The following is a 13,468-nucleotide window of genomic DNA, read 5'->3' as shown; positions in this document are numbered from 1 at the left end:
AATCTTCTTGATCATCTTGCTGTTTTTGCCCTGCTGTTTCTAAAAGCTTAGGTTTTTCCACATGACCCTCTTCCTCCCAGACCCAAATTTTTATATGGTTTGGATATTTATGAAAATGTCCAAACTATACAGAAAAGGTAAAAGAATAGTTCGATGAATAGTCATCATACCCACCACATAGGTTAGACAATTTTTGACATTTTGTTATATGTGCTTTATCATTTTTCCTTTCTTTTTTTTACTATTTTTTTAAATAAAATCTTTGATTCTTTCCTACTTGTTCTTTTTCACTCCTGTCTCCTACAAGTTACTTCTTTTATTTTCCTCAATCTTTCTTCTTTTATGTTATACCTTTTTGAAGTAAACTGCAGACACGAGGACACTTCACTCCTCATGCATCTGCTAAGATAAAGAACATTCTATTACATAACCACCATAACATTATTTCATCTAAGAAAATTAACAGTAAATCCCAAATAACGTCCATATTCAGATTTTCTCAGCTGTCTCAAAGATGTTTCCCTGTTTTTCATTTGTTTTTTAAATCAAATTAAGGTACATATATTGCATTTTGTTGTTCTTTTTTTTTTTTCTTTTTTTTGAGACAGAGTGTCGCTTTGTTGCCCTGGCTAGAATGAGTGCCGTGGCGTCAGCCTAGCTCACAGCAACCTCAAACTCCTGGGCTTAAGCAATCCTACTGCCTCAGCCTCCCAAGTAGCTGGGACTACAGGCATGCGCCACCATGCCCAGCTAATTTTTTCTATATAGATTTTTAGTTGGCCAGATAATTTCTTTCTATTTTTAGTGGAGACGGGGTCTCGCTCTTGCTCAGGCTGGTCTTGAACTCCTGACCTCAAGCGATCCACCCGCCTCGGCCTCCCAGAGTGCTAGGATTACAGGCGTGGGCCACCGCGCCCGGCCTGTTGTTATTCTTTAATTTCTTTTACACCACAAGAGTTCTCCCTCTCAGTTGTTTTCATTTTACATAACATTGAATTTTTTTAATTTCTAAAAATTTTAAAAATTGTGTTAAAATCCACATACCGTAAAATTTACCATCTTAACCATTTTTAAGTGTACAGGTCAGTGGCATAAGTACATGTACATTGCTAGGCTAAAGTCACCACCATCTGTCCACATGACTCTTTTCATCTTGCAAAACTAAAACTCTGTACCTATTAAACTATAACTCCCCACTCCCTCTTTTCCCCAGCCCCTGGCAACCACCATTCTATTTTCCATCTCTATGAAGTTGACTATTCTAGATACCTCATAGAAGTAGAATCATATAGTATTTGTCCTTTTATGTCTGGATTATTTCATTGAGTATAATTTTCTCAAGGTTCATCCATGTTGTAGCACATGTCAGAACTGGAATTGCTGGATCATATGGTAATTCTATTTTTAATTTTTTGAGGAACTGCCATACTGTTTTCCATAGTGGCCACACCATTTTACATTCCTATCAACAGTGTATAAGGGTTCCAATTTCTACAAATCCTTGCTATCGCTTTTTTTTTTTTTTTGATAGTAGCCATCCTAGTAGGTACGAGGTGATATTTCCTTGTGGTTTTGATTTGCATTTCCCTAGTGGTTAGTGATGTTGAGCATCTTTTCATGAGCTTATTTTGCCATTTGTATATCTCCTTTGCTCATTTTTTAATGTGATTGTTTTGTTGGTGGTGGTGAGTTATAGGTGGGTTACTTTTTTGCTCTGCTGATTATATCTTTTTGACTCAAAGAAGTTTCAAATTTTGATGAAGTCAAATTTATATATTTTTCATTTGTTGCCTGTGCTTTTGTTATATCCAAAAAATCATTGCCAAATCCAATGTCATGAAGATTTTCCTTTATGTTTTCTTATAAAACATAGTTTTAGGGTTACGTTTAGGTCTTTGATCCATTTTGAACTGATTTTTGTGTGTGGTGTAAAGTAAGGTCTAACTTCATTCTTTTGTATGTGGATATCTAGTTTTCCCGGCACCATTTGTTGAAAAGACTGACCTTTTTCATTGAATAGTCTTGGCATCCTCGTCAAAACCATTTGACCATATATGTGAGAGTTTATTTGTCCTTTTTCAAGATTGTTTTGGTTATTTAGAGTCCTTTGAGATTCCATATGAATTTTAGGATGGATTTTTTACATTTAAATCTATATTCTGTTTTGAGTTAATTTTTATATAAGGTTGAAGTTCTTGTTTTTGTGTATGGATATCCAGTTGCTGTAGCACTACTTATTGAAAAGACTATCCTTCCCCCATTGAATTGCTTTTGCACCTTTGTTCAAAATTAGCTGTACATGCTTGAGTCTATTTCTGGCTGTTTTGTTGAGTTGATCTATGTGCCTGTCCCTCAGCCAGTACCACTCAGTCTTGATTACTTTAGCTATGTAATAAGTCTTGACATTGGGTAGAATGATTCCTCCCACTTTATCTTTTTTCAAAAATATTTTAAGATATTCTAGTTCCTTTGCCTTTCCATAAAAATAGTATTTCTTTGTTTGTTTAGAGATGGGGTCTCAGTATGTTGCCCAGGCTGGCCTTGAGCTCCTGGGCTCAAATGATCCTTCCATCTCAGCTTCCTGAGTAGCTAGGACTACAGGTGCTTGCCATCATGCCTAGCTCATATACGCTTTAGAATAATCTTTTCTACATCTATAAAAATCTTGGATTTTGCTAGGAATTTTATTATATCTGTATATCAATTTGAGGAGAATTGATATCTGTACTGTGTTGAGTCTCCCAATCCATGAACATGTTAAGTCTCTCCATTTATTTAGATCTTCTTTAATTTCTTTCATCAGTGTTTTATAGTTTTTAGGATGTGAGTCCTATGCATGTTTTATTGGCTTTATACCTAGGTATTTCATTTTTGAAAGATTATAAATGGTATTGTATTTTTTACATTTGGTTTCCATGTTTTCATTGCTTTCACATAGAATTACAAGGGATTTTTATCAAGATCTTGTATCTTGAGACCTTGTTAAACTCACTTACTATAGAATTTTTTGTAGATTCCTTGAGATTCCCTACATAAACCATCATGTCATCTACAAATAGGCCATATCTACACATGGGGACAGCTTTATTTCTTCCTTTTCAATCGGTATGACTTTTATTTCCTTCTCTTGCCTTATTCTGTTGGCTGAAACTTTCAGTAATATGTTCAGTTACTAAGGGCAGACATTCTTGCCTTGTGCCTGTTCTCAGAGAAAAAAAAACATTGTCTTTCACTATTATGTATAATTCCAAACTTTGCTTGGTTGGTTTTCTTAGATATTCTTTTTGTTTGTTTGTTTTTTGTTTGTTTTTCGGAGACAAAGTCTTCCTCTGTTTCCCTAGCTAGAGTGCCATGGCATCAGCTTAGCTCACAGCAACCTCAAACTCCTGGGACTCAAGCAATCCTCCTGCCTCAGCCTCCTGAGTAGCTGGGACTGCAGGCGCACACCACCATGCCTGGCTAATTTTTTCTATTTTTAATAGAGATGGGGTCTCACTCTTGCTCAGGCTGGTGTCGAACTCCTGAGCTCAAGCAGTTCTCCTACCTTGGCCTCCCAGGATAGATGTTCTTTGTCAAATTGGGAAACCAGTCTATTCCTAGTTTTCTAAATGTTTTTTTTTTCATTTTTTAAATTGATACATAATAGATATACATATTTTCCAGGTATATATGATAGTTTAATACATTCATGTAGTGTGTAAGGATCAAATCAGTGTAATTGGGGCATCCATCAATTGAGTGTTTTTATTGTGAAGCAGTGAACCAGCCTTGGATATCCTTGGAATAAACTCCACTTGGTCATGGTGTGTAAATCTTTTTATACATTGCTGAATTTTATTTGCTAATATTTTGTTAAGGGTGTTTACATCTATAGTCATGATGGATATTGGTTTATAGGTCGTGTGTGCTCTCGCTCTCTTTCTCTCTCTCTGGTACTGTATTTGTCTAGTTTTGATATCACATGGAAGACTGTGAAAGTCTTCATGGAAGACAGTGACAATGACCACTAAGTCATGGAATGAATGTTAGGGGAACTAACTCATTCCCTTAACTTTTTGGGAACTTTGAAAAAATTCAGAGGGGGAAAGGAATTCAGGGAATTAGGAAAGGGAAATAGTGTTACTTGCCTAGAAATACTATTATTTGGGTGAGTGTAGGGCAGTGTGTTGGAGCAGATTCATTAAGGGGTGGGGATGAAGACTGGTTGTCATGGATAGTGTAGTTAGTGTAGTTGGTTTGTGGAGGATCTTAATAATGATGTGGGTGGTAGGGCTGGGACTATATGGACTGTAGGGAAAAGATTAAATATAGTAGTGTTAGGAAATGAATAGTAGAGGCAGATCCTGGACCTGAAGGTGATAGGGAGACCAGGTGGAAGGATCAGTCTTGAGCAGGAAATTGGGCACCTCTCTCTGCTGGAAAGGAGGCGGGTGGGTATGGACAGAATGGGGTCCTTAGAAATAATACTAATGCCTGGGAGTGCCTCTCCTCACTTTGCTTGGGAGCAAGGGGATATCCCTAGGACTGAAGGAGTAATACATCTGCACAGAAAGAGGAGCAAGTATTCTCTGCTGACACTCTCTATAGGGATAGCCATAAGGATGAGTTAGAGCTTTAAGTCCTTAGACCAATTTTTGGGTTTCTGTCTGTTTTTGTTTTTGAAACAGACTAATGAGGACCACAGGTCAGACAAATCAGTGTGCAAACTCTTCTTTGAAAATCCTCAAAAATGACGAGCCGCTGGAAGTTCTGGGAGTCAGCTGCTGAGTCTCAGTCCTGTCCAGCATTGACCATGAGAGGACCTTTGGGTCCATCCTCTGTTAAACCTGAGAGCCTCTGACCATCCCGTTTGTAATTAGCAGTTCAGACTTAGTTTTCAGATCAATTCTGCACGGTCTATTCCAGAAAATAGAAGAGGAGGGAGCCTTTCTCAATTCATTTTATGGTTCTGATACTAGAATCAGACAAAGATCAATTTCTGTCCCTAGCAAATCATTCCTCTTCCTCATGTCTCCATTGTGGAACTCTCATATAGGATGCTGCTCTCCTCTTGGGGCTGTGCTGACACTCATGGAACTATTTTCTCTTCTCATTGCAGCTGCAGCCGACTCCGGCAGGTTCAGAGCATCCTGACCCAGAGCAGCAAGTCTCGGCCTGATGGAATCCTCTGCATCCTAGGTCAGTGCTTTTAACAAGGTGGGATTCAGGTCTGGGACAACTTGGCTTCTTGTTCACAGGAAGATTAATAATAGTATTGTGAGATAACGGTGTGAGTTAGTGTCCTCCTAGTTCTTATTCCCTTGATATCTGTTGCTGTTTTAGTGAGGTTGGATGAGGTATTAGTGAGATAGCATTTTGGAAGCTCCCAGCTTCTGCCCCAACCCCTTCCTCTCAGCCACACATAGATAGCTATCTCCTGCCGTCCATTGATACTTCCCTCTTGCCATAGCTCTGGGACTTCACAGACACCTAGGAACCAGTTAGTAAATATACCGGAGGCATTGAGAGGCAGTAGTGAAGACAGTACCATGTGATTTCCTTTTTATTTGTCCTGACTCAGCCCACTAGACTGTAAGCTTCATGAGGGCCATCTGCAGGCATATTGTCCACTGCACCCCAGCATCCGGTACAGTGCTAGGCCTTGAGCCTGATGCTTGTGAAATGATGAGTGTTTGTGGTTCCATTCACTTGTCCTCCTCTTCATATCACTGGATTCTTTTCAAACCACTTTCATCTGCCTTTATTTGATCCACATGTTTTGGTAAAGATCTCTGAGAAGTGAATGTTTTTCTGTCCTCTATTCTTAGGCCAACTGAAAGTATTCTGAGATCTTTAACAAGCCATGGAAGGACTTGGCCTATGCTTTCTGGTTACTTCTGTCCTCAAGAATTGCTTTTCTGAAACCAACAGCCTCAATAATCTATGCTGTTCAATTGTCTCTACTATATAGATCTTGGAATCCAAGTAAGGGTACTTGATTTGGAGGCCTATTTCTTTCACAGAGAGTTACTTAGCTTGGTTTCTGGAACAAAATTAGTCTGAGCTGCTGTCTTTAACTTGACCGTCAGGGTTTTGCTGGGCAGGGGAAAATTATTGGGGCTCATTTGTTCCCCATAGTACAGTACAGCTGATCAGAGCCTTCTTTGCCTTGCAGGAATCGATAGCAGGTACAATGAAGGCTGCAGAGAGCTGGCAAATTATCTTCTATTTGGTTTGTACAATCAAAATACCAGTGATTTTGAGAAAACAGGATTTTCTGAAGAAGTTCTAGATGGTAAGTATATATTGGTAAACTCTGTGAGAGAGAAGAGTGGGTGGTTTTTTCCTTTGGATCATTATTTCACAGTCTTTTATGGAAAAATATAGTCCAGTTTAAAATAGTCCAAAGCCCCCATAAATTTTTGCCTTTTTAATAATGAAAAACAGCATTTCTTCTTTGCTAATATATGAAGTAATGTGCTCCTGTTGGTCACCTAGCAACAAGTAGTTTTCAGAATATATTTACTGGGTAATTCAGCTTTAGGGAAACAAATAAACGTAAGGGTTTGGCTTTATCTCTTCTTGGCAAGGTACTAGTTTTCCACTTAATTGCCCGCTGCCTCTACATGCTGAAGGCTCAGATTATGTGCTGTTGTCCTGTGAAAGCACTTTTAGTTGTGAGGTAAGGATGAGCCTGCAGGCTGCTCCTACAAGGAAGACTTCATGCTCATCATCAGCTGAGGAACAGAGGCTCTTTGTCCTGCTATCTTTGGGAATTGTTTTCTCTGTGACTTTAATTCATGATGATGCCCATGACTACAATGCAGGCTTTTTGTTTACATTCCCCTTTCCTCAAATCTGAGACACTCTGCCTGTGTTGATGGTGCTGTGGGCTGTTGCCCAGGAGCTATCTCTGATATCACATACTAAGCATCGTGACTTGTCTGCCAGATGGGTCAGGAGACACAGGAATAGGCAAATAAAACTGGACAAGAGACAGACAGCTCTTGTGAGGCAGCTGGAAGAGGCATGAAAACAAACATCTGATGTGAAATAATATTGCTATGGGTCTAGTGCAGTGGTTCTCAGCTGGGGGCAGTTAGATCCCCTTAGGGGTATTTGGCAACATCCAAAGGCATTTTTGATTGTCAAAACTGAGGAGGGGGTGCCACTGGCATCTAGTGGTTAGAGGCCAGGGATGCTGCTAAACATCCACAGCTCGGTCCCCCACAACAAAAAATTAGCTGATCTAAACTGTTGGTAGTGCCCAGGTCGAGAAACCCTGGTCTAGTGTATGCAAAAATTCTTTAAAGTCCTTAATACTATTTACCCTTATAGATTGATTAAAGCTTTCCTTTTTATTAGGAAGCACAGAAAGAGTAGACTGAAATTACTCCTTCCATTAAAATTTTTTCAATTCAAATTTGGTCTCATATTTTTATTAAAATTTTTTTTTTTCTTACTCGGTACAGCATCTGCTGGTTTGGAAAGAATTAATCTTGGCAGCTCGTACCAGCCACACATTTCACTGCAGCCAAGGTTGCTAAGGACATTACAGTACTGAAATTAAGGAAATGGTTTAAATCCTAAAAAGTATCCCTTTTTTTTTTTTTTTTGCTCATTTTTGTTTTTTATCTTTTCACCTGGCACAATAGGTGCTTAGGAAATTAGTATTTTCCTACAAATTAATAAATTCATTTTTAAATCCAAGTAGTTAGAAAGCTGAGATCGAACAGACATTTTTCAAAAGAAGATATACAAATGGCCAAAAAACAGGGAAAATATTCAACATCACTAATCATCAGGGAAATGCAAATTAAAACCACAAGTAGATGCCATCTTATTCCTATTACAATGATCATTATTAAAAAGTCAAAAAACAATAGATGTTGGCAGCTGATACAGTGAAAAGGGAACACATACACATTGTTGATGGGAGTGTAAATTAGTAGAACCTTTATGGAGACCAGTATGGAGATTTCTCAGAGGACTAAAAGTAGGTCTGTCATTTGATCCTGCAATCCCACTACTGGGTATCTAGCCAAAGGAAAAGAAATAATTTTATCAAAAAGACACCTTCATCCATATGTTTATTGCAGCACAATTCATAGTTGCAAAGATTGCAAATATATGGAATCCACCTAAGGGTCCATGAATTGATGAGTGGATAAAGAAAATGTGGTACATATATACCATGGAGTACTACTCAGTGATAAGAAAGAATGAAATAATGTATTTTACAGCAACTTGGACAGAACTGGAGACCATTATCCTAAATGAAGTAACCCAGGAATAGAAAATAAATGCCACTTGTTCTCACTTATAAGTGAGAGCTAAACTATGGCTACACAAAGACATACAGAGTGGTATAATGGACACTGGAGACTCACAAGGGGGGAGGGTGGAAGGGAGTGAGGGATGAAAAGTTACCTATGGGGTACAGTGTACACTGCTCGGGTGGTGAATACACCCAAAGCCCAGACTCCACCACTATGCAGTATATATGTAGCGGAATTCAACTTGTACCCCCTAAATCTATTTAAAAAAAATTTTTTTTTTAGACTTTTTTTTTTTTTGTGAGACAGAGTCTCACTCTGTTGTCCAGGCTAGAGTGCCATGGCGTTAGCCTCGCTCACAGCAACCTCAAACTCCTGGGCTCAAGCGATCCTCCTGCCTCAGCCTCCCGAGTAGCTGGGACTATAGGCATGCACCACCATGCCCGGCTAATTTTTTCTATATATATTTTTAGTTGTCCATATAATTTCTTTCTATTTTTAGTAGAGATGAGGTCTCGCTCTTGCTCAGGCTGGTCTCGAACTCCTGAGCTCAAACAATCCACCTGCCTCAGCCTCCCAGAGTGCTAGGATTACAGGCGTGAGCCACCGCACCCGACCTAAAAATTTTTTAAAAAGGGAAAAAAGGCTGAGATCTCACCAGATTTCCACATTTTGATCCCTGTATGGGAGGGGAAAGGGGCAGCATTAGGGATTTATTTTAAAAGAAACTTAAATATTTTATATATTCATTTCATTCTCATATACTTTGTTCTTTTATTATATACTCTGATAATCTTTTGTTCATAGTGAAGACATCAGAGTTCTAAGAGGTTTTGAGAATGCTTAATTAGGTTTAGAAGTTGTATTATGTCTTTTATTGGATCCTAGTTCTCTGGGATATGTTATACTTTAGTGTAGAGTATAATATACACCAGAAGCTCTCGTTCTCTTCAGGTGACATCAAGCTCTCACTCCTCAGCAGGCGGTCTATAAATGATTCAGGACAGGGCTCTTTGGAGAGGTGTGTGAGAACGACTAGTATGCTGAGAGATGAGAGGAGGCCCCCTTTTCCCGCCCTTTGCCACCCTTTGACTCCAGTGCTTACCCGAGAGTCAACAGAGAGGAGGCTGCTGTGTACTGTGTTCCCTAGAACACCCTGGGCCGGACCAGTTGGAGAGCTCAGAGTGGCTTAAAAGGCCAGAATCATGGAGCTTTATTTCAGTAGGCCTCTCAGCTGTGTGGTCAGCTGTGGTCAGTATTTATTGGCCTTATGTTTTGTAAAGTATGGTCTGTCACACTGTTACTGGTTGGCATTGCCTTATACCTGCTGCACAGGTGTTCTCCTCCCCCATGGGTGCACCTTTCTCACCTCCAGCTACCTCCTCCAGCAACTTACAGTTTCATCTTGTTAGAAGGCTGGCTCTGGTTTCTGAGGAGCTATGGAGTGGAGGCCCTGGTTTTCTTTTGGAAGTATAACTGCTTTCGTTCTCAATGTTTAAGCTGCCTTTTAATATTCCTTCCCTGTTCCATGGCACTTCTGTTTAACTGGGTTTATTTGTACCCTTGGGATTGCTTTATTTACTTGACCCTCCAATGTTGATGGCTGTTCCTTAAATCTGTGAGCTGCTGATCTATTTACAGAAGCTCTTTCCACTTGCCTCTACTTCCTTCCTCCCAGCCTTTCCTGTGTACAGAGTTCACCGCCATACACAGTACCTCTTCCCAAAGCCAACAGGCAATGTCCGTGGGTCTGCAATTCCCTTGAGCCAGACGAGCCTACAGTCAAGAGTTTTAGACACTGATAGCTGTGGGAGAACGAGTCACTGATCATATTTGGTGCTGTTTTTCTGCCTGAGTGGCTTCAGGCTGTGGGGTTTCTGTTTGATATTTATCTCTGCCATGAAGTACACAGCTGTATTTGGTGCCACAGATTTGACTGTGTTGAACTTTGTAAGACATCATGCTTCAGGAGATGAAGGCCATTCTTTTGTCTGATTCTGTGCCTGCGTTGCTGTACCCAGAGGGCCACAGTGGTGCATTGCGTGGGGACTAGGAAATCCTTGCTGTCTACTCTTGAAAGTTCTAAAATCACTTTGAAGCCCCTTGCCTAATTAAATAATTTTCAGTTTAGAGTTTTGTTGCATTGTCTCTGAAGTAGTTTTAATTGTTTTAGTAATGATGTGGGCAGAAAATGTCTAAAGGAAATGCCTTTGACAATCTTGTGCTTTGATTTTGTTTTTCTTACAGATGTAATTATATTGATTAAATCAGATAGTGTCCATCTGTACTGTAATCCTGTAAACTATCGCTATCTCTTACCCTATGTGGCACATTGGAGAAATCTGCATTTCCACTGCATGACTGAAAATGAGGTGAGGAGAAAAGATAGAACAGGCACTTAGAGATGCTCTGAGAATACTCTTTCAGGAAAGTGTTGACCTGGAACAGGTGGCCTCTACAACAACCAAATTGCAGAGTATGGTTACACAAAAAAAGTTATTTGAAGTGAAAAGTTTCATATTTCATTATGAGGCTACTTTACATAAAAACCATATGCCTAGGGAGACAGAAGGGGGCTGTTCAGATTGGGTAGGCTGGCAGTAGGCTCGCGAACCTACTTCCTGCCCTGCTTCTTCATCACCAGCCTATGCCCCTCTCTCAGGGGACTAGGGCCTAAGGACTGTCCTGCAAGAATTTTTTAAGCTTTGTGACATTCCTATGTTTGGCTTTGTTGGTATCTGTTTCTGTTTCCCTTTTGGCCCTTTTCAAGGGTTTGGCTGGAAATCATATTGGGATTTGAGATTTAGCATGAAAGTTGTGACCCAATGTTGGTAAAGCACCCTTCTTTCCGTATGAGTATTTGGGGAATTTTTGAGGACAGGTTTTATCTCTTGCATTTAGTTCTCCTGATCCATTTTGAGTTTGATTTTTATATATTTTGTGAGATAAGGAAAGACAAGTGTTTCTGACCAGTACATACAAAAGCTTGGCTTTGGAAACACGCCCTTGGGTGCAGTCCTCTATACATGTTGTTTGGGACAACTGACTGATAAAATGCAGAGACAATATGGGACTTAGCATGATGTCTCATCAGAGCCTGCTTTTCTTTTAATTTCCATCTTTAGTATGAAGATGAGGAAGCCGCAGAAGAATTTAAAATTGCCAGCTTTGTGGACATGGTTCGAGACTGTAGTAGAATTGGCATTCCTTACAGCTCCCAAGGTGAGTATCTAACGGTAAGCAGTTTTAAAACCTTGCTTGAAGGCCGGGCGCGGTGGCTCATGCCTGTAATCCAGCACTCTGGGAGGCCGAGGTGGGCGGATCGTTTGAGCTCAGGAGTTCGAGACCAGCCTGAGCAAGAGCGAGACCCTGGCTCTACTAAAAAAAATAGAAAGAAATTAGCTGGGCAACTAAAAATATGTAGAAAAATTAGCCAAGCATGGTGGCACATGCCTGTAGTAAAAATAGAAAGAAATTAGCTGGACAACTAAAAATACATAGAAAAGTTAGCCAGGCATGGTGGCGCACGCCTGTAGTCCCAGCTGCTCAGGAGGCTGAGGCAGTAGGATTGCTTGAGCCCAGGAGTTTGAGGTTGCTGTGAGCTGACGCCACGGCCCTCTAGCCAGGGCAACAGAGTGATACTCTGTCTCAAAAACAAAACCAAAAAAAAAAACCTTGCTTGAATGGTGTGTGAATCGAATGTCCCTGCTTCTCCTTTCATTGGAGGCATTCAGCTGGGGAACCCCTTGATCCATTTTTACTAAAGGCAAAAGATCAAGCAGAATGAAATTTGGGGACTTTTCTATGTAGGCTTATAGTCATAACTATGAAGTTTCTGCAGGAACGTAGCAGGTGGCCTACAGTCAGGTAGAAGAACTAATACAGGATTTAGCACAATTGACATGTAGTCTATATCACTTATTGTACATGGAGTGTAGATGTGGGCCCTCTTGGTAATAAGAAATAGTTATCTGGTTAGCTGTTAAAAAAAATGCCGATAGGTTCAAACATGATGTATTGTTACAAGAAAGAAAAATTTTTGATTTGGTAGTTTTCCCTTGAAGAAGTTGGTTGGCTATGTTTCTTGAGGGAGAGGAGCCAAGTTTGGGTCTATTAATAGTTATACCCACTAAATGATGCATGTCAGATGCAATAGACTACTTATTTATTTTTTACTTAATTATTTAGGAAACCAGAATGTGAAAATATATTGTAGAGAAATCTGAATTTATGTAACTTGCTTACGATTTGAATATTTCTTGGCTTTCATTTTGTATTTCTAGATTCAATATTCAACCATTTTATCTGTCTGAATTTTATTTTGCTAGATGAGGCTTTGGTGAGCTTGTGAAAAATGATGCCTGTTTAACCACATTAGATCAGGTTTAGACTGTTATATCCAGGGTGGTATTTGATATGTGTTGTTATATTGGATTCCTCTAGGTCACTTGCAGATATTTGATATGTTTGTGGTGGAGAAATGGCCAATTGTGCAGGCCTTTGCACTTGAGGGCATTGGAGGGGATGGATTTTTTACCATGAAATATGAGGTATGTATGAAAAGCAGTATGTCTGGGTTTTGTCTGCCACTGGGCTGTGTTTTGAAGGGCCCACCATGTGGGTGTTTCATTATTACAACACTCTGAAAAGCTGGCAGTTGCCTCCCAAGGGCATGGAGCAAGTTAGAAGACTTGAAATGGAAAACAGTTGCTGCTTAAGGCTAATACCAAACTGAACTCCCATGTCTTCTCTTCTTGGAGTTCCTCTCTGTCCTCTTTCCTCTCCTTTCCCCATTCTGAGTTAACTTTTCTTCCTGTCTACTTCTATGGCACCCTAGACTGACTCCTTTTATAGTATATTATACACATATACCCCCACTCACCACCCACCCTTGATCTCCGGACTAGAAGCTCCTTGAGTACAAAAACAGAGCCTTCTTGTTTGTACCCTCAGAAATTCATATAATTCGAGAACTATTCAAGATCAATGAAAGGGATGGTACAGAATTTATGTAAGTACAATGTACTAAAGGAATAAAAAGGTTAGCTTTTGTGGTAAGGACAGTGTCTTTTAATATTGCTTGAATCTAGGAGATGACCAATAAATATTAAGTGAATTAATGAGTGGGTCTGGGAGAGGCAGTTGTCCAGAGCACAGATTAGGGAGGACAGCCTGGTAGGTTAGCAGCATGACCACAGGCATCCATGTGCTTC

At 39.8% G+C, this 13,468-nt stretch overlaps 1 protein-coding gene across 1 annotated transcript in view; it reads left to right on the top strand.

Moving 5' to 3' along the window:
* Positions 1-13,468, top strand: part of DNAAF9 (dynein axonemal assembly factor 9) — a 119,088-nt gene that overhangs the window by 15,737 nt on the left and 89,883 nt on the right. The window contains exons 2-6 of the mRNA XM_069496607.1: positions 5,099-5,178; positions 6,155-6,274; positions 10,503-10,627; positions 11,381-11,477; positions 12,699-12,805. Of these exons, the coding sequence (XP_069352708.1) occupies positions 5,099-5,178; positions 6,155-6,274; positions 10,503-10,627; positions 11,381-11,477; positions 12,699-12,805 (529 nt within the window). The remainder of the gene's footprint in view (positions 1-5,098; positions 5,179-6,154; positions 6,275-10,502; positions 10,628-11,380; positions 11,478-12,698; positions 12,806-13,468) is intronic.

Source organism: Eulemur rufifrons, chromosome 20, assembly GCF_041146395.1.
Source record: "Eulemur rufifrons isolate Redbay chromosome 20, OSU_ERuf_1, whole genome shotgun sequence".
Taxonomy (NCBI): Eukaryota; Metazoa; Chordata; class Mammalia; order Primates; family Lemuridae; genus Eulemur; species Eulemur rufifrons.
Note: the sequence above shows the minus strand (reverse complement) of the source record. Positions and strands in the feature narration are given on the sequence as shown.